Source organism: Saccoglossus kowalevskii, chromosome 6, assembly GCF_978046115.1.
Source record: "Saccoglossus kowalevskii chromosome 6, keSacKowa6.1, whole genome shotgun sequence".
NCBI lineage: Eukaryota > Metazoa > Hemichordata > Enteropneusta > Harrimaniidae > Saccoglossus > Saccoglossus kowalevskii.
In genome coordinates this window covers 39,125,472-39,148,659 of record NC_140646.1, presented here as the reverse complement: position 1 = coordinate 39,148,659, position 23,188 = coordinate 39,125,472, and the positions used below count along the sequence as shown (strand labels likewise).

Genomic DNA, 23,188 nt, shown 5'->3' with positions numbered 1-23,188 from the left:
CAATGCACAAGTTTCATAATACAATTAAAAGCCCTAGACAACAATGTACAAGTTTCATAATACAATTAAAAGCCTTAGACAACAATGTACAAGTTTCATACATTAAACGCCCTAGACAACAATGCACAAGTTTCATAGTACAATTAAAAGCCCTAGACAACACTGTACAAGTTTCATAATACAATTAAAAGCCCTAGACAACACTGTACAAGTTTCATAATACAATTAAAAGCCCTAGACAACAATGTACAAGTTGCATAGTACAATTAAAAGCCCCAGACAACAATGTACAAGTTGCATAGTACAATTAAAAGCCCTGGACAACACTGTTCAAGTTTCATAATACAATTAAAAGCCCTAGACAACAATGTACAAGTTTCATACATTAAACGCCCTAGACAACACTGTGCAAGTTTCATAATACAATTAAAAGCCCCAGACAACAATGCACAAGTTGCATAGTACAATTAAAAGCCCCAGACAACAATGTACAAGTTTCATAATACAATTAAAAGCCCCAGACAACAATGTACAAGTTGCATAGTACAATTAAAAGCCCCAGACAACAATGTACAAGTTTCATAATACAATTAAAAGCCCCAGACAACAATGCACAATTTGCATAGTACAATTAAAAGCCCCAGACAACAATGTACAAGTTGCATAGTACAATTAAAAGCCCCAGACAACAATGTACAAGTTTCATAATACAATTAAAAGCCCCAGACAAGAATGCACAAGTTGCATAGTACAATTAAAAGCCCCAGACAACAATGTGCAAGTTTCATAATACAATTAAAAGCCCCAGACAACAATGCACAAGTTGCATAGTACAATTAAAAGCCCCAGACAACAATGTACAAGTTTCATAATACAATTAAAAGCCCCAGACAACAATGTACAAGTTGCATAGTACAATTAAAAGCCCCAGACAACAATGTACAAGTTGCATACTACAATTAAAAGCTCCAGACAACAATGTACAAGTTTCATACTACAATTAAAAGCCCCAGACAATATTACACAAGTTTCATACATTAAACGCCCTAGACAACACTGTGCAAGTTTCATAATACAATTAAAAGCCCCAGACAACAATGTACAAGTTTCATACTATAATTAAACGCCCAGACAACATTACATAAGTTTTATACATTAAACGCCCTAGACAACACTGTACACGTTTCATAATACAATTGAAAGCTCCATACAATACTGTACAAGTCTCATACTATAATTAAGCCTCACATGAACGACAACGTAGATGTTTCGCGGTGGCGTCAGTAAAGAATATATTTCGAGAGTTATCTAATGTGAAGAACGGGTAATGAGCTGAGTGACGTTTCAATGAATTGACACTAACGAGACACCATGTCTGATTGCGCATTTAATGTTTTGCCTAATGAGTCTTTTACTTAACAACACACCGGAGGTAAAATAATGATTTTAATTAGGAACGTCAATCTATAGAAAGAAATATGAAACCTCTATTTCAGTATGATTACTTTAAATTACGAGAGCATGTGAGTAACCCATCCTCATTTCTGACGCGTGACCAACCTGCCACCATGTCACAGATCCTGCTAACAATATTGGTACTGGTGACACTCAACGTAACATGTAAGTAATACGTTATGTCTCCGTATTGTAGGCTTGGGTCTTTTAAATAAAACGAAATAACTTTATTTTATGTTTTAGAATGCTTCATTAGCTACCAAACCTGAAAGGGGAGATTGCTCAAATTTTATAATTTCACAAATTTAAAAGTTAACCAGATTGCAATGCACCGAACTAAGTTCAGAGAAGCGTATCCATTGCATGTACGCCGCGAGTCTTGGTACCCAAGTTATCAACACTGTCTCTGTGTTTTGTTATTTACTACCATGTCACTCATCTAGGTAGCAGTGCTTTCTAGTTTCCTATACTTCATGTGAATTATTGTTGAATGCCCCAACTATCGCCTACGATCGATGCAGTTCCGTCGGCTTGTGAGCGGTCGCGTTCTTTCGAACAAAACATAAATTCCGCGGCCATCTAGGAAACTCGTGTCTTACCTTATTCTATGCCCGCATTCAAACTCTCATGGCGGATTTATTTAATGTTAAAATGTCCATCTCGTGACAAAAAAGCACATCTGATGATCTGAAGTATCAGTGTGGAATTCAGTATCGTTGCGATTGCTGACAGTATATCTAATTCACATACTAGTACTGTTTGTTTTATCAATTTGGGAATTTTTTATCACAATTTTTCAGCATTTCATTTAAATATTTAAATGTTTCAAAAGTATCACGCAAAAGCACATTTCAAATCACTTAATTTAGGCTATATCCAGTCAATGTCATACCTAAAACAAAAGTTATTTCCATAGAATTATTGCAAGTCGGTCATGGAAATATCACGGGGTAAATCTCTCTACTCTCGGGTTCTCCACACTTGTCAGGGGGGAATCTCGCCTCGGCTCTATATCTCGTCCCCTTGAGGTGCGGGATCGGGAAAGTCACTTAAGCTTTACAGTCAAATAAGACACACACAATGAAATACGTTTCAGCTCTCGTCTTAGTCGGTCAAACGAGCACTCTATAAGACACAGCGCCCTGGGGAAAAGTCCCCAAGACTATCGCAAGGCTGACCCAAGACTCTCTTAGACTGCGTCAACACTCGCCCCAAGGCTCTCCAGGACTGGACTCGACTCTCCACGACTGCCCTCGACTTAGACTGCATCTATCGTGCTCTGCTCCCCAAGACCAACTCAAACTCTCTTTTTCATTTTCAAAACTTTAACCAATTACAAAACAGAAAAAAGACTCTAGGGCGTAACCTTCAATCATAAAGCCAATCACACTAAGTACTGAATACATCATATCTTTTGATTAATCGTTCACTACTTTAATAACTATGGAATACCAACTGTCAGAATCTTAGTCAGAATAGCGACGGATATCTGGTAATTAGTTCCAAATCACTGAGCCAAGTTCCGTCCAAAACTTCAAATAGGTCTAAACGATGACAGACATAACACAGCAATTCGCTAATAATCAGCTAATTAAGTCGGTCAACAGATACGCAAAAACAAATTCATGACATATCCCTTCACCCAAACTGAGATTGTGCCTCCTGGCATAACACGTTCATAAATCAAAGATACCGTCCTCTACTCATCGTCATACAGGTTAAATACAATACTAAGAAAAGATATAAATCAAAAGAGTAAAACACACTAATTAAGTACAATGATTATAAAGTCTAAATACAATGGTTATAAGGTCACAAATATCAATGGTTATGAATCAAAAACAAGGAAAAGGCTACCAATCGACTCACTTTTCTCAAACAGTCCGCCGAGGGTAACCCTTCGCTGCACTGTCTCATGTTACTAAGGTTACAAACTCTATATCAAAAGGTCAAAAAACTAAGGCGTGGCGGTGTAACCAAGCGATCAGCCAATCGCTGCAGTCGACAGCATGATCACGTGATTACCAGGGATGCGTCTCTCGGTTAAAGCATTGCAAAGCGGTAACTAATAAACAATGAATAAAAAGCTATCAATCAAACTCCTGTCATATACGCTTATAAACTTCAACTGAACTCAAAAGTCGTTAATCTAAACACAAGTCATACGGCGTGGAAACAGAATGCAAAGGCAAATTCGCTTTCATAACACATTACTTCTCTGGCAATAAGACGGGAAAGGCAAAACGATAGAAACTACTGAGTTACATATAATCCTGTCAATCATGAACAAAAGCTTGCGTTATCAAACAATACACATATAAGCGCACCAAACTCACTTCAAAAAGACATTTAAAAACGTTACAAAGGTGCTCTACTAAACTCAAAAAGCGTCAGAAGTATTCCGGAAACAACACATAAACAAAAACAACTCTTAAAACGTCGATATCTCTGTACATCGACAAATCTCAAAACTCTTAAAAAAAACACGTGGGGGCATCATTCCTCCCATCATATTCCGTACTCATAAACTCATTAAAACACCATAAAACTTCACAAAAACCCAAAACACTGTGTTGCAAATACTTGTCCACTGAGGCGCGCTTAAATCGTTATAAAGGACCTCGCACGTCACTAAATATCAGTTCAAAACACAAATCTGGGCGCTTACATACATACAATTCGACACCACAAAAAAAAAACGGTAAGAAAAAAACGATAGGAAAAGCAAGCAATACATTACATGCTGAACAATAGGGTTAGGGTTTGTGGAAAAGAGTTCAACGTCCTGAGTTACAGCGTCCGTTACAGTGTCCAACGAGCGGTTCTCTAAGCAAATAGCTAAAGTCAAAGTCTATAAGCGTCTCTTCTCTTGTCGCGTTAGTCCGGGGTCGTTCTTTCATCTTCTTATCTTTAATGTCGCTCAATTCTTAATTATACAGTCCTATACGATATTCGTCCTTCATAAGGGGTTCAGAAGTCTTCATCTCTTCAGCGTTGTACATCGGTGCCATACTGGTAAAGCCGTTAGTCGTCAAGCGCAGTTTCCGAGTCGTCGAGCTGTTAGTTCGGTTCACAAGAAAGACACATCTTCGCCATTTCACTTTTCTTCACAGGATGTCAATGTGTGTTAAACACCTGCCCGGATTCTCCACCACGTATCACGGGGTAAATCTCTCTACTCTCGGGTTCTCCACACTTGTCAGGGGGGGAATCTCGCCTCAACTCTATATCTCGTCCCCTTGAGGTGCGGGATCGGGAAAGTCACTTAAGCTTTACAGTCAAATACGTTTCAGCTCTCGTCTTAGTCGGTCAATCGAGCACTCTATAAGACACAGCGCCCTGGGGAAAAGTCCCCAAGACTATCGCAAGGCTGACCCAAGACTCTCTTAGACTGTGTCAACACTCGCCCCAAGGCTCTCCAGGACTGGACTCGACTCTCCAGGACTTCCCTCGGCTTAGACTGCGTCTATCGTGCTCTGCTCCCCAAGACCAACTCAAACTCTTTTTATTCATTTTCAAAACTCTAACCAATTACAAAACAGAAAAAAAGACTCTAGGGCGTAACCTTCAATCATAAAGCCAATCACACTAAGTACTAAATACGTCATATCTTTTGATTAATCGTTCACTACATTAATAACTATGGAATACCAACTGTCAGAATCTTAGTCAGAATAGCGACGGATATCTGGTAATTAGTTCCAAATCACTGAGCCAAGTTCCGTCCAAAACTTCAAATAGGCCTAAACGATGACAGACATTACACAGCAATTCGCTAATAATCAGCTAATTAAGTCGGTCAACAGATACGCAAAAACAAATTCATGACAGAAAGGTCAATCGAAGATGTTCAGTTTAAAATTTTGACTGACACGTGTTTTTAATTATCAAGCTATTCCGGTCTATGGAACATCATTGGCCAACAATGCGAGTATCATTAACAATAGCCACAGAATGCCAGCAAAGGGTGAGATATATCACTATAGGACAATTATTGGCAAAAATTAGTTGCAAACCCTTTCAATCTGTAATTTGCATCGTTATACAAGTTATATTCAGCTGACATTTGCGGCGTTTATTAACTAAATTAATAATTGTCTTTAGTATATTAAATCGCGTGAAATAATGCTGATCGAATTCTGAAAAATTGGTGATGTTACTTTCTATTGAGAAATAGTTGCCAATCGGATACATGTGCTAAATAGGATATCAAAACTCGTGGCACGTGATATCAGTTTTATTAAACGGATGTAATAATTTTCTTTGCTTTTGGTGAGGTACATATGAAAATTACTAGACTTGTTTAATAAATCGGATATCATGGGTATCCGCTATATGTCAATAAGCGATATGAAGCATTTTCGATAAAGATTAGTCGGAGATTCACGCAAGGCTCTTGAGTTAGTTCCTGTATGGCAATCATTAGGTCCCTTTCGTACTTTCGAATTTGTTCTTTTGGCGAGAAACGAATATAAATTACTCCACAAGTTTAATAATTCTGGCATTGTAAGGTTGGTATCCTGTTCATTCCACATGTCCGTTTCACAGCTTCTGCCGGCAAACAACTAAATATGCATTCTTGGAATATAAATGTACTTTTTTATAATATAAACACGCATTTTGAATATGAATACGCATTTTAGAATATGAATGTGCATTTTAGAATATAAATACAGGTATATTCATGATAGCAACACTCATGCCATATTCATCCGAGTTCAAATCTCCATTCATTCATTTAAAAAAGTCGGGCAAAATGAGACATGGTCACATTTACATTTCTTACATTTCTAAAAATCCTAATTATGATTTGTAAGTCTGCGAACGAAATAATTCATGTTCCTCTCACCGTTTTTGGTAGTGTTTGGCGAGTCATGTTCTACGTGCGTTTTTGCAAATATATGTTCGTTTGATGCGCGCGTAGTGCAGTCACTATCAAACGTTTAAAGTTCTCTTGAAATATTCATTCATATATTGTTATGAAAGTTGCATACCCTAATCTTATAAATCCTTGGTATCATATGCATTGTCTGATGATGTTTTTCATGAAATGTCAAAATGTTAAATTCACTATATATTGTCACTTTATCATAGGTCAAGGTGATAGAACATCTGATGTTACAAATCAATTGTTATCCACCTATGACAGACGTTTTCCACCATCCGCTGACCCTGTTATCTACCTTCAACCGCACCTCTTGCGCGTTATTAATCTTAACAATGTAAGTCGAAGAAATGATCCCACTAAGCCTGTCACGTATGAAATATACTCCTTTCTTAAGTATGGTGCCCTCATCATTTCCTACCGTCTACTAAAACTCAGAATGAGGCTACGGGGCGCAGAAGCTGCATTGACTATATATGCACATTGCATTGTTGGAATTGTGGCAGGACTGTGTGAAACGTCGCTGTATATTTTGATTGTATACGCCCTTTTCTTCATGGTCCACTGAATAATGACGTCAACATTATTTGAAGAAATCGTAAATATTACAGCAACATTCTGAAAACGCTTAGGGTTTTTTTTCACCACAAATGGTCGCCAAGTTGTTAATTAGACGATACCAAAACAGATGTTTGACAGTTGTTTAATTTTTTTGGGAAAATGCTGCAACTGATATATATTTGAAAGACATTAATTTGGTTTACTATGCAAAATCATTAGATAGTGGCTGGCAATAATGACCAGGTATGTCAGTGTTGCATTATTTACAATAATTGTTTTCACTTATACTCATTCTTGTACGTTCAAATAATTGTATTTATATAACAATTTCTTTGAGAGGATCAAGTACTTAACTAGTTTATCTAAAAGTAACACGTCTGCATAGAGTGACAGGAATTGATGATGACGCTAGTCTCAAATGCAGTATTTTCGATTTACTGCAGTTTTAATCTGTTTGAAATTTTGGAGGGAATAATCAAAACATATTCGCCGATAATGAATAAACGGTAAACAATATGTTAAAACGAATCAAACCTGATCATATACCGTAATCGATCAACGGTCAGCCATTTTAAAAGTATACAATGAACTGGAGAGGGCACTGCTCTCATCTGGTGTATAAGTAAACAACAGATAAATAAATAAACACGCACATAATTAATACTAAGTAAATAATAAAAAATAAACACATACAAAATTAATACAACTTTATTCAACAAGTTTTAAAGACAACATGTACATTGAACATCTTGTTGTCGAGTGCGAAGAATTAGTCAAAAACTGTTTATTGTATTATTATGTGAACTATTGTATTATTATGTGAATTGGTAAAACATTAATTAAATTATAAATAATACATAAATAATATTACGAAATTTAATTTAAATGTTTCACTACTTACAAATTTATTTATTTAATATTTACTAGTATTCATATTTATTTATTAGATATTTTGATTGTATCGTTGTGTACGTTTAAAGGTCCGTTTAGAATTTTGTTTTCCGTTTCCGCAAAGTATAATAAACCAAATAAGTCCCAGATAGTACCAGGAGCTCTGACCTATGAGAAGTCGTTCATAATGTCAAGATAGCTCCTGTCGCATCATCACTATTCGTCAGAAAGAGGAAACCGTATTTTGGCAATCATATTACACAGACAAGGACCGCATCAAGGTGTTTTCATTATTCTATATTCCAAGGGATTTTTTTGCATGTGAATACTTGCTTAATTTCGTGGTTTTATTTTATAATTTTAACAAATATTTGTGGATCCAATATTTATCGTTATTGTAATTGTAACTTACAGTTGCCATGCAGTGTTATTTATTATATTGGCCTAGTCATAGACCAACTGGAAGATCTTTTCTAGGATCGTCTATGATATAGTGTGTCAGAAAAGCCGTACCCATATTGTATAAGTACTTTTTCCAAATCCAATTGAGGGGCGTATATTCATCCGCGGAGACGTCATGTACACTATACACCTTTCAGGGGCGTATATTAATCCGCGGAGACGTCATGTACACTATACACCTTTCAGGGGCGTATATTAATCCGCGGAGACGTCATGTACACTATACACCTTTCAGAGGCGTATATTAATCCGCGGAGACGTCATGTACACTATACAACTTTCAGAGGCGTATATTCATCCGCGGAGACGTCATATACACTATACACCTTTCAGAGGCGTATATTCATCCGCGGAGACGCCATAACAATCGTTCCGATTGGTCAACGGCAGTTTTAAAATTTATAAATATTTAATAATTATGAACGATAATATTGGAAACGGCTTTTCTGACAGCACTGTATAACCTACATATTTAGACTATTTTCCTGGAAGACATTGACAGCGATGACCTGGCGGGTCACATCTATAGGGCTGTAAAGTTCTACGCCATGGAAATTAAAATTGACATCTTTTGTTTGTGACTTTTCGATTTATTTCACAGAATAGAATGTCAGGAACAATTGAGCAAAACTTGTTCTACGTAAGTATAAAGTCCTGTTCTTGACTAGTTTGTTACTCTCATTTAAATTGTGGATCATTTTAGAAAAATTACTATCAACTATCCCAATACTATAATTAGAATTTGATTTATATGATTAAAGAATAAATTGACTTGCTATTGTTGTAGTTTTAAATTTGCCACTGCGAAATAAAGTGTGTAAAACATAATATTATACGCACTACAAGACTTCCGAATGAATATTAAAATTTAACACAATGAACTCGTACATTCCAATCTTTACTATACAATTTCACACTAGCACTTCACCGCTAGAGGGCGCGACATAATGCAAAGGTGTATTATTTGTTCGCTTCACTGTTACTGGTGCCTTGGGTCGCTTCGGGTCTGTCCAGTTTCCGTTCGACTGTTATGTGACGTCACAACTGCCCGTGCTTGCAAAAAATTTAACTGAATCAGGTTTTAGTCCGACGTCCGAAATCGGGGAATATTAATTTGGGGTGCGTTCGTGCGTCCGTCACGGTCCTGAGCCATTTCTCAGACATGCTGTGACCAAACTTAACATTTAGATAACGTATGATGACTTACGTATGCACGATAATTTGATCATATATGGTTGACTGGTGGCCCGGTCATTTTGGACCTAAATTCAGATATTTAAACATGTCCTGAAAGGTTTCTCGGAGACGGACAGGTCGATTCCATTTAAACTTGATATCGTGATCATGCATATTGGGTAACATTGCGAGTATCTAAAAACTGTATTCATCTGTCCACAGAAAGTTTGATATTTTTAACTGCCTAAAATCTTGTTGGATGTTGGAATTTCATTGCACAGTCTACTGACTGCATGTATATAACTTTGACTCTTTACAAGGTAGTTCAGTGCATACACACTAACAGCAACAAGATATTAGTTAATCCAGTGCTTACATTCAAAACATTATTTCAGGATTAAAATGTCCATGTGACTTTACTTTAAAGACGTAGATGTTTTATAAAACCTTATGGGCTGTAGAAATTACAGTTCAGGTTTGTCGAATTGCCTAATGTACTATATTTATGCAATAGGAAAAAAATCACTAAAAAAGTCTATTCCAGTTTATGCATCACCATGCATTGCGGCTTTATTGTCTGATCTAATAGTTTTGCATAAATTGGTAAATTGGTCATTTTAACATACGTTTTTTTCTGATAAAGCTCAAATTATTATTACATTTTTCACCCAGTGAACGAAATATTTTCTGCAACAACAGAATACATCAATATAGCCACAAATATTCCCCATAATTGTGAATCGTTAATAGTGACTAACTTTGTATTTAATACAGAACGGGGACTGTGTAGTTTCAATGTTTGTTAAAATGCAATCACGTGACACTATTCCCCGGATTATGTTCGCGTGCCCAATTTGCAATGGGTCTCCATAGCCATGTAATTCGGGGCACCCCAAGGCAGCGACGCAAACACACTCCGTAAACGACTTTGCGATAACTAATGAACAGCCCGGTGTGACAAATAATCATGTCAGATTACACCTCGAGACACCATCTTCATTCACATTTCAGACATGGAACGATGAAAGACTGGTTTGGAATCCAGAGGACTTTGATGGAATACGAAGTTTTACAATAAATTATAATGACATTTGGACACCGGTGACTGACGTGGAGTTAAAATACGGGTAATCACTGAGTTGTATCTCGTCAGAACAGACAGAATATCAGTTTGGATTTATTCGATTTAAAATATGTTTTACGGTTTCATGAAATAGTGATGTAAATAAGTAAAACAGCCTCGATTTATGAACTCTTTCTCAATATTTATGTGAGTTGGTCAGCCGGGCATCGTGGAGATCACCTTCCTGTGTACTACGCTCTTATTCAATGTTTTATACACGATTCATTAAGGTGGTTTGCTAGCATTAACAAATACTCAAATTCTTGAAATCTAGCATGAAATTCTGAAATAAAAATATATCGTCACCGAACTAGGTTTTTTTTTTTTGGCAGAAACATTGCAACATATCCTGTTCGGTTACTTATGCTAAAACAATATATGTAGTGTTATGAGGGCTACATATGACTGTCACGAAAAATGGGATAATTTTGAATATTAGTATAAATTATTTATGGAATACAGTGTTGGAAACCTAAAGAAAATGTTTCAAAATAGCCGCTTTTTAGATTATTTTTCATATGTTTTCTTGTAAACACATACTTCTTTCTCCTTTAAATATGAATGACGCACATGTGAATCATCAGACAACTATTTTTGAATGATTTTGTTGTGAACAATGTGTTGTGTTCAGGCAATTTGACTCGCTTAGCTGATAACACTTACACGTACAGATAACAGGTTCAATACACATTAGTTCATTACAGATACGTATCATGATCACGTGATTACCAGGAATGTTTCTCACGGTTAAAGCATTGCGCTTGAATACAATTAGTAAACAATCTATTTATAAAATTCCTGCAATATATGTTTATAATGTCTACTTCAAACCATAGAGCTTAGAAAGAGAGGGATAGGCAACTACAGTATTTCTTTTGTTTTAACCTGGGTTATAATCTACTGTCGGCAGCACTCGTGAAATCGCGCAAAACGCGTGAGTTTCCCTGCGTGACTACTGAAGCGACGGTCATGAATATGTTAATTGTATGTTAATGATTTCAAGTAAAAAATGCAATAATATGAACAACAGATGTTTTATTTTTGAGAAATCGGAGAAATCTAAAACAAGTCCGGTCAGCCATCTCCGCTGTAAGCCGAACGACTTTCACACGTTTTCAAACAGTTTAGGAAATTCAGAATTTCGACTTTTGTAAAGAAGGTCATCAAATTAAAATACCCTAATTACATGTACTTTGAAAATTGCACGACTCAAGTAAAAAACGCAATAATTTGAACAACAGGTGTTTTATTTTTGAGAAATCGGGCGAAAATAAAGCAATCAAAAAAGATCGGGTCAGCCATTTTCGTTGTCAGATGATTGTCACACGTTTACAAACAGTTTGGAAAATTCAAATTTTCGACTTTTGTAAAGCAATTTACCAACTATAAAATAATTGTTTTGAACATGACACGATTCAAGTAAAAAATGCAATCATCTCTTTCTAAGGTCTATGTTTAAACATATAGTTAAAGTTCTTGATCCTAAATAATACTGCAACGTCGTGTGAACCAAATGTGCGTACATGATGTAATTATGATTTACTGTGGCAATTTCATGTTTCAATGGCAAAGAACTACCTTGATTGGCTAATAGAGCATTTTCCATTCACGCGTTATGCCTGAAATCGAACAAAGGCTCGCGTCATCGTCACGGTAGTGACGTCAAAACATCGCGTATTCATAGGAGTATTCCAGCGCGTAATACTGTGCTATACACATTTGATGACGGTCTATTGGATGACGTAAGGGTATCCCAATGCAATATTCTATTCTCAAAGATTAGTATTTCGACATAGCGCTATAAAAAAAAAGAAATTCTTGAAGTTCGATTTTGCGGCAGACGTTCGGTCCGCGCATTTCACGCAATGCGTGAGATCTCGCAGTGAATGGAAACCCTATTAATAAATATGTTTCCTGTGTATTTTTGATAATTTCTTCGTATAATACCACAGACTGATCATAAAATTGATCAATTTGGCACTGATCAAATCAGTTGTTAGAAACTAGAAAACACTATAACCACTTAAATAACCATTTTAATTTGTTTCACCCCCTATTAGGAGCGAAAATAGGGCTTCGTCTTTAGTGGAACCCAAAGCGTCGGTATTCTATGAAGGCACCGTATACTTCACTCTGCATGTCATATCAACAGTACCATGTTTACCAAGTAGCCAAGAAAAAATGGTTCAGAACTACAAATGTACACTGTTGTATACCTTCGTCAATTATTACGAACAACTGTTTGCAGAAATCGACAATTACGACATTTACGACTACTTGCCGAATACTAACTACCATTTGCTTGACACGTCAGCCAATGTCACTGCAGTCTCGTACCCATGCTGCCCGGAAAAGTATTATACTCTGAATATGACAATAACTCTCACTTGGTTGAACTAAGCTTGGCACGTACGAACACTCCCAGAGTTTTTTCTGGTTCATCTTATATTGTATTTCTTTTCCCGGTAGAAATGCAATATTGGCCAATCATTATTGTATGGCATATATATTTTTAATTTTGTGTTTTTACAACTTACATTTGTGTTATTTCTACTATCGCATACAAATACTTCAACACACTTCCTTCCAGCAAATAAATAAATAATAAATAAGAAAAAATAATTATTTACAATGAAATCTTCATACACTGCAGGCTCGGGGAATAATTAATTATATTGATAGTTCAGATAACTTAAAGGTATTCGAAACAATTTTTATTCATCGTGAGTCTCGTGTAGAAACGGGTCGAGCTTATTTTTTTGATGTTCCAGTCCTTTGAGAAAAATTTAGATCAATTTTTGGACAACAGCGCCCTCAACGCCGATCATCTTCGGTCCAGTTTTCAAATGGGTGCGGAGCACTCTCACCCAAATCGTCAACACAGACCCGCAAAACGATGAAAATCACAAATCAAAACTCACAAAATGTGGAACGAACAAATAAACTAATAAACATGGAATTAAATTACCCATTCAAGGCCACATGAGATTCTTCGATGCTTATTCAACAAAATGGGGAGAGCAACGTCGGTTTCCCACAATGTGATGACACGTAAAGCTGATCATTTCGGTTTCACGCGTGATAATATCAGCTTGTCAACTCAAAATTTAAAACTGTCTGCAGACGTCAAAATTACGTCTGAGTCTCAACTAACCTCTTCAGCACTTACGCCGAAACTGTCTTCAGCCCTTGACCTCAAGAATTTAACATCAACACTCAATTCTGAATGCATAAAACAGCAAGATTTCTATGACGTCAACAAGTCTACGATACGACTATTATGTTGCCAGCAACAACCCATGCTTGTGTTTTTCCCCAATGCTCTGATCATAGAAAGTTTCTATATTAATTTTAACAACAATGTAACAACAATGAATGCCAAATGACTCTTTTCAAACCCCAAGTACATACTTCCTTTTATACTCATATACATGCATAATAACAGAATAGATGGAAAGACAATTAGCCCGCCTTAAAAATAATACATTATAAACCTAACGCAACTAATTCGGCGACAGTGGCATTACTAAATGATATTGTGAATAAATCAATTACAATTGTATTACTGGGTGGTAATACTAATAAATCAGTTACAATTGTATTACGAGGTGGCAATGAAATCAAATCGATTACAATTGTATTACTGGGTGATAATACTAATAAATCAGTAACAATTGTATTACTAGTGGTGATGGGAGTGATTCGATTACAATTGTATTACTGGGTGATAATACTAATAAATCAGTTACAAATGTATTACTAGGTGGTGATGAAACTAAATCGATTACAATTGTATTACTGGGTGGTAATACTAATAAATCAGTAACAATTGTATTACTAGTGGTGATGGAAGTGATTCGATTACAATTTTATTACTGGGTGATAATACTAATAAATCAGTTACAAATGTATTACTAGTGGTGATGGAAGTGATTCGATTACAATTGTATTACTGGGTGATAATACTAATAAATCAGTTACAATTGTACTACTAGGTGGTGATGAAACTAAATCGATTACAATTGTATTACTGGGTGATAATACTAAAAAATCAGTAACAATTGTATTACTAGTGGTGATGGAAGTAAATCGATTACAATTGTATTACTGGGTGATAATACTAATAAATCAGTTACAATTGTACTACTAGGTGGTGATGAAATTAAATCGATTACAATTGTATTACTGGGTGATAATACTAATAAATCAGTTACAAATGTATTACTAGTGGTGATGGAAGTGATTCGATTACAATTGTATTACTGGGTGATAATACTAATAAATCAGTTACAATTGTACTACTAGGTGGTGATGAATCTAAATCGATTACAATTGTATTACTGGGTGGTAATACTAATAAATCAGTAACAATTGTATTACTAGTGGTGATGGAAGTGATTCGATTACAATTGTATTACTGGGTGATAATACTAATAAATCAGTTACAATTGTACTACTAGGTGGTGATGAATCTAAATCGATTACAATTGTATTACTGGGTGGTAATACTAATAAATCAGTAACAATTGTATTACTAGTGGTGATGGAAGTAAATCGATTACAATTGTATTACTGGGTGATAATACTAATATATCAGTTACGAATGTATTACTAGGTGGTGATGAAACTAAATCGATTACAATTGTATTACTGGGTGGTAATACTAATAAATCAGTTACAAATGTATTACTAGGTGGTGATGAAACTAAATTGATTACAATTGTATTACTGGGTGTAATACCAATACATCAGTTACAAATGTATTACTAGGTGGTGGTGATGAAACTAAATCGATTACAATTGTATTACTGGTGGTAATACTAATAAATCAGTAACAATTGTATTACTAGGTGGCAATGAAACTAAATCGATTACAATTGTAGAACTGAGTGATAATACTACTAAACCAGTTACAATTGTATTACTAGGTGGTGATGGAAGTAAATCGATTACAATTGTATTACTGGGTGATAATACTAATAAACCAGTTACAATTGTATTACTAGGTGGTGATGGAAGTAAATCGATTACAATTGTATTACTGGGTGGTAATACTAATAAATCAGTTACAATTGTATTACTGGGTAGTAATATTAATAAATCAGTTACAAATGTATTACTAGGTGGTGATGAAACTATATCGATTACAATTGTATTACAGGGTGATAATAATAATAAATCAGTTACAATTGTATTACTAGGTGGTAATGGTAGTAAATCGATTACAATTGTAGAACTGAGTGTTAATACTAATAAATCAGTAACAATTGTATTACTAGGTGGCAATGAAATTAAATCGATTACAATTGTAGAACAGAGTGATAATACTACTAAACCAGTTACAATTGTATTACTAGGTGGTAATGGAAGTAAATCGATTACAATTGTATTACTGGGTGATAATACTAATAAATCAGTTACAATTGTATTACTGGGTGGTAATACTAATAAATCAGTTACAATTGTATTCCTAGGTGGTGATGAAACTAAATCGATTACAATTGTAGAACTGAGTGGTAATACTAATAAATCAGTTACAATTGTATTACTGGGTGGTAATACTAATAAATCAGTTACAATTGTATTACTAGGTGGTGATGAAACTAAATCGATTACAATTGTATTACTGGGTGATAATACTAATAAATCAGTAACAATTGTATTACTAGGTGGCAATGAAATTAAATCGATTACAATTGCAGAACTGAGTGATAATACTAATAAACCAGTTACAATTGTATTACTAGGTGGTGATGGAAGTAAATCGATTACAATTGTATTACTGGGTGGTAATACTAATAAATCAGTTACAATTGTATTACTGGGTAGTAATATTAATAAATCACTTACAAATGTATTACTAGGTGGTGATGAAACTAAATCGATTACAATTGTATTACAGGGTGATAATAATAATAAATCAGTTACAATTGTATTACTAGGTGGTAATGGTAGTAAATCGATTACAATTGTAGAACTGAGTGTTAATACTAATAAATCAGTAACAATTGTATTACTAGGTGGCAATGAAATTAAATCGATTACAATTTTAGAACAGAGTGATAATACTACTAAACCAGTTACAATTGTATTACTAGGTGGTGATGGAAGTAAATCGATTACAATTGTATTACTGGGTGATAATACTAATAAATCAGTTACAATTGTATTACTGGGTGGTAATACTAATAAATCAGTTACAATTGTATTCCTAGGTGGTGATGAAACTAAATCGATTACAATTGTAGAACTGAGTGGTAATACTAATAAATCAGTTACAATTGTATTACTTGGTGATAATACTAATAAATCAGTAACAATTGTATTACTAGGTGGCAATGAAATTAAATCGATTACAATTGTAGAACTGAGTGATAATACTAATAAACCAGTTACAATTGTATTACTAGGTGGTGATGGAAGTAAATCGATTACAATTGTATTACTGGGTGATAATTCTAATAAATCAGTAACAATTGTATTACTAGGTGGCAATGAAATTAAACCGATTACAATTGTAGAACTGAGTGATAATACTAATAAACCAGTTACAATTGTATTACTAGGTGGTGATGGAAGTAAATCGATTACAATTGGATTACTGGGTGGTAATACTAATAAATCAATTACAAATGTATTACTAGGTGGTGATGAAACTAAATCGATTACAATTGTATTACTGGGTGATAATACTAATAAATCAGTTACAATTGTATTACTACGTGGCAATGAAATTAAATCGATTACAATTGTAGAACTGAGTGATAATACTAATAAATCAGTTACAATTGTATTACTAGGTAGCAATGAAATTAAATCGATTACAATTGTAGAACAGAGTGATAATACTAATAAACCAGTTACAATTGTATTACTAGGTGGCGATGGAAGTAAATCGATTACAATTGTATTACTGGGTGGTAATACTAATAAATCAGTTACAAATGTATTACTAGGTGGTGATGAAACTAAATCGATTACAATTGTATTACTGGGTGATAATACTAATAAATCAGTTACAATTGTATTACTAGGTGGTGATGGAAGTAAATCGATTACAATTGTATTACTGGGTGGTAATACTAATAAATCAGTTACAAATGTATTACTAGGTGGTGATGAAACTAAATCGATTACAATTGTATTACTGGGTGATAATACTAATAAATCAGTTACAATTGTATTACTAGGTGGTGATGGAAGTAAATCGATTACAATTGTATTACTGGGTGGTAATACTAATAAATCAATTTCAATTATATTACTGGGTGGTAATACTAATAAATCAGTTACAATTGTATTACTAGGTGGTGATGAAACTAAATCGATTACAATTGTATTACTGGGTGATAATACTAATAAATCAGTTACAATTGTATTACTAGGTGGTGATAAAAGTAAATCGATTACAATTGTATTACTGAGTGGTAATACTAATAAATCAGTTACAATTGTATTACTGGGTGGTAATACTAATAAATCAGCTGTATTACTAGGTGGTGATGAAACTAAATCGATTACAATTGTATTAATGGGTGATAATACTAATAAATCAGTTACAATTGTATTACTAGGTGGTGATGGAAGTAAATCCATTACAATTGTATTACTGGGTGGTAATACTAATAAATCAGTTACAATTGTATTACTGGGTGGTAATACTAATAAATCAGTTACAATTGTACTACTAGGTGGTGATGGAAGTAAATCGATTACAATTGTATTACTGAGTGGTAATACTAATAAATCAGTTACAATTGTATTACTGGGTGGTGATGGAAGTAAATCGATTACAATTGGATTACTGGGTGATAATTCTAATAAATCAGTAACAATTGTATTACTAGGTGGCAATGAAATTAAACCGATTACAATTGTAGAACTGAGTGATAATACTAATAAACCAGTTACAATTGTATTACTAGGTGGTGATGGAAGTAAATCGATTACAATTGGATTACTGGGTGGTAATACTAATAAATCAATTACAAATGTATTACTAGGTGGTGATGAAACTAAATCGATTACAATTGTATTACTGGGTGATAATACTAATAAATCAGTTACAATTGTATTACTACGTGGCAATGAAATTAAATCGATTACAATTGTAGAACTGAGTGATAATACTAATAAATCAGTTACAATTGTATTACTAGGTAGCAATGAAATTAAATCGATTACAATTGTAGAACAGAGTGATAATACTAATAAACCAGTTACAATTGTATTACTAGGTGGTGATGGAAGTAAATCGATTACAATTGTATTACTGGGTGGTAATACTAATAAATCAGTTACAAATGTATTACTAGGTGGTGATGAAACTAAATCGATTACAATTGTATTACTGGGTGATAATACTAATAAATCAGTTACAATTGTATTACTAGGTGGTGATGGAAGTAAATCGATTACAATTGTATTACTGGGTGGTAATACTAATAAATCAATTTCAATTGTATTACTGGGTGGTAATACTAATAAATCAGTTACAATTGTATTACTAGGTGGTGATGAAACTAAATCGATTACAATTGTATTACTGGGTGATAATACTAATAAATCAGTTACAATTGTATTACTAGGTGGTGATAAAAGTAAATCGATTACAATTGTATTACTGAGTGGTAATACTAATAAATCAGTTACAATTGTATTACTGGGTGGTAATACTAATAAATCAGCTGTATTACTAGGTGGTGATGAAACTAAATCGATTACAATTGTATTACTGGGTGATAATACTAATAAATCAGTTACAATTGTATTACTAGGTGGTGATGGAAGTAAATCGATTACAATTGTATTACTGGGTGGTAATACTAATAAATCAGTTACAATTGTATTACTGGGTGGTAATACTAATAAATCAGTTACAATTGTACTACTAGGTGGTGATGTAAGTAAATCGATTACAATTGTATTACTGAGTGGTAATACTAATAAATCAGTTACAATTGTATTACTAGGTAGCAATGAAATTAAATCGATTACAATTGTATTACTGGGTGATAATACTAATAAATCAGTTACAATTGTATTACTAGGTGGCAATGAAATTAAATCGATTACAATTGTAGAACAGAGTGATAATACTAATAAATCAGTAACAATTGTATTACTAGGTGGCAATGAAATTAAATCGATTACAATTGTAGAACTGAGTGATAATACTAATAAACCAGTTACAATTGTATTACTAGGTGGTGATGGAAGTAAATCTATTACAATTGTATTACTGGGTGGTAATACTAATAAATCAGTTACAAATGTATTACTAGGTGGTGATGAAACTAAATCGATTACAATTGTATTACTGGGTGATAATACTAATAAATCAGTTACAATTGTATTACTAGGTGGTGATGGAAGTAAATCGATTACAATTGTATTACTGGGTGGTAATACTAATAAATCAATTTCAATTGTATTACTGGGTGGTAATACTAATAAATCAGTTACAATTGTATTACTAGGTGGTGATGAAACTAAATCGATTACAATTGTATTACTGGGTGATAATACTAATAAATCAGTTACAATTGTATTACTAGGTGGTGATGGAAGTAAATCGATTACAATTGTATTACTGAGTGGTAATACTAATAAATCAGTTACAATTGTATTACTGGGTGATAATACTAATAAATCAGCTGTATTACTAGGTGGTGATGAAACTAAATTGATTACAATTGTATTACTGGGTGATAATACTAATAAATCAGTTACAATTGTATTACTAGGTGGTGATGGAAGTAAATCGATTACAATTGTATTACTGGGTGGTAATACTAAAAAATCAGTTACAATTGTATTACTGGGTGGTGATGGAAGTAAATCGATTACAATTGTATTACTGGGTGGTAATACTAATAAATCAGTTACAATTGTATTACTGGGTGGTAATACTAATAAATCAGTTACAATTGTACTATTAGGTGGTGATGAAAGTAAATCGATTACAATTGTATTACTGAGTGATAATACTAATAAATCAGTTACAATTGTATTACTAGTGGTGATGGAAGTAAATCGATTACAATTTACAATTGTATTACTAGGTGGTGATGAAAGTAAATCGATTATAATTGTATTACTGAGTGGTAATACTAATACATCAGTTACAATTGTATTGCTGGGTGGTAATACTAATAAATCGATTACAATTGTATTACTCAGTGGTAATACTAATAAATCAGTTACAATTGTATTACTGGGTGGTAATACTAATACATCAGTTACAATTGTATTACTGGGTGATAATACTAATAAATCAGTTACAATTGTATTACTAGGTGGTGATGGAAGTAAATCGATTACAATTGTATTACTGGGTGGTAATACTAATAAATCAGTTATTTTTGTAATTGTTTGATCACGAAACCCAAAGATCCGAACAATTTCGATGGGAAGATCTCGTTCAGCGCTTGCGAACTCCAATAACCAATCAGAAAAGGCTTTATATATAGCCATGGTTAAACTCATTCTCCTTCCCAGAGATCCTTGCAGCGAGGACACTGAAAATAGAAATTGGCTTGCAGGAAAACGACATAGTTCATCATCTCTGATTGGTTGTCTCATCAGGGTATTTTAGCGACGAACGAGATTTTCTAAGGAAGTTGTTCAAATATTCATACGTGGTTTCGCAAAAGTGGGTGTGGTTTCTGAAATATGGGCGTGGCCATTTTTGTAACTCGAACAAATTCAGCACCTTGATCGTCGGACGGCATTCCGCATTCGCTTGCCTGTTGCAACAGTTCAGCAGCAAGAGACTGGGACCGAGTCTGCAGGTAAGTTTACCTACCTCGGGCTAGGATCGATCTCCAGAACAACCCCACCATTTCCCACAACAATGGAATATTTTTGTGCACAATCTCCAAAGGGGAGAAGCGCACAAATTTAACCAAATTTTGTCCGACTTATCCGGACTCCAGGTCAATTCTTAACCTGATCACTGCCAGTCTCGGGCCCTCTTTTCATCACAAATTCACAAAATAGTCCTGATTATAGTCTCCACTTTCCGTCAGAAAATCGGGACAAATAGCTAAATATTTTGAGTAAAACTGAAAATTGACTCAAATTTTGTCTGGTATCTAGTGTAAGAAATAGACAGGGGAGAAAGTCTCCAGGGAACCCATATTGTTTAAACTGGTTGTCCCACAGGGAGCCCAGGAACTATAATCAACTGTAGTACGCAGTCTCTATGTGCGCGCGGGGGGGGGGGGGGGAAGTATCGGCTGGTATCTAGTGTAAGAAATTTCTTACACTAGATACCAGCCGATACCCCCCCCCCCCCCCCCCGCTCATACAGACTGCGTATTACAGTTGATTATAGTTCCTGGGCTCTCTGTGGTTGTTCAATAAAATCTATATAAAATACTTGCTTGAAAAATATAACCTCAAATATTAGTTGCCCTTTGAAATTTCGCCAAATACATGACCTTTATTTTAACGATATCGGTAGAATATATCAAGAAAACTACACAAATTGACTTCATTTAGAAACAATTCAGAAAGCAAAGCGTGGCCTTATTCAGAATTTGTCAAGAACCAAACACAAGACTGGCTATGAACCACAGCAAATTTACAACTTGGTTAGCTTCGCTCAACTGGTTTTGGAAGTAATAATAATAATAATTTTATTCAACACGAAAATCTACTACAGAGAGTAATTTTATGGTTGTAAAACAAAAACAGAAATAATACTTCACACAACTAATATCACAAATAGCACATTAAACATAAGCTAATGTTATTGTTTAGTACAAAGCAAGACGGAAGTACAGTTCAATCCACCAGAATCACGATTAAAACATTGAATACATGTAACTAAGAATGGAGGAAAAAATACATGAAAATTAGTATAACAATAAAACTACTAAGCTACTAAATATGCCATTGCATTAAAACTACCTGCAGACTAATTTGATGGAGTTGCTATTGTCGCACCCATAGTTTTCTCTTGTAAACTTTGGGGCAACAGTCGCTTCCTGTCCCTTGTTGTGAGATTGTGTAAGTTGTTGCCACATTGTTTGTAAGTTTGTATGCTGTGCTCAACCTTGTGTGATAGTGACATCCCCCGTTTTCATGAATGGTCTCGCCCATCATCGGTTGTTTACTTCTAGAACACTGTCATGTGATCATGGCGAACCTCGTAGGAAACAGTGGAATCTGTACAAAGTTGTTATGAATGATGTGACTCGCGCATAGCAATGGGCTGAGTACGCTTCAACGCTAGATCAGAACTTAGCGAGAGGGACGAACAGCGCGAGAATGAAGGAACGAACATCGCGAGGAGGAGGAAACAGGAGAAACAGCGGGAGGACGGGGGAAACGGGTACAAAAACAGTGGAAGGACGGGTAGCAACGGAAAGGCTGTGGGGAAGAGTGAGTGTTGGACAGGCTTATCGTGACACGAACACTGCGCAGTACATGATTTGTATTGTTTGCGACAAGTGCTTGTAGGAAATTGAGTCGGACTTGGTTGTAATACAGCGCAACGTATGTACAGTACGTGTGTATGAAGTCTAGTGTGTGAAATCTTGCTGTTCCTGTGGTGCCGTATATTGTTGTTTTGCCTCGCTGTGACAGAAATCCCCCAGGAAATCGCCGTTTATGTGTTCTGACGTGGA

General features: G+C 34.7%; 1 protein-coding gene across 1 annotated transcript; it reads left to right on the top strand.

Annotated features, from left to right (window-relative positions):
* The first annotated feature begins 1,551 nt into the window (after window positions 1-1,551).
* Window positions 1,552-14,464, top strand: LOC144342140 (acetylcholine receptor subunit alpha-type acr-15-like). Its single transcript, XM_078005486.2, has 5 exons — window positions 1,552-1,620; window positions 6,550-6,677; window positions 8,856-8,894; window positions 10,442-10,557; window positions 12,614-14,464. Exons 1-5 carry the CDS (start codon window positions 1,569-1,571, stop codon window positions 12,951-12,953), a joined length of 675 nt encoding a protein of 224 aa, XP_077861612.1. The 5' UTR covers window positions 1,552-1,568; the 3' UTR covers window positions 12,954-14,464.
* The last annotated feature ends 8,724 nt before the right edge of the window (window positions 14,465-23,188 follow it).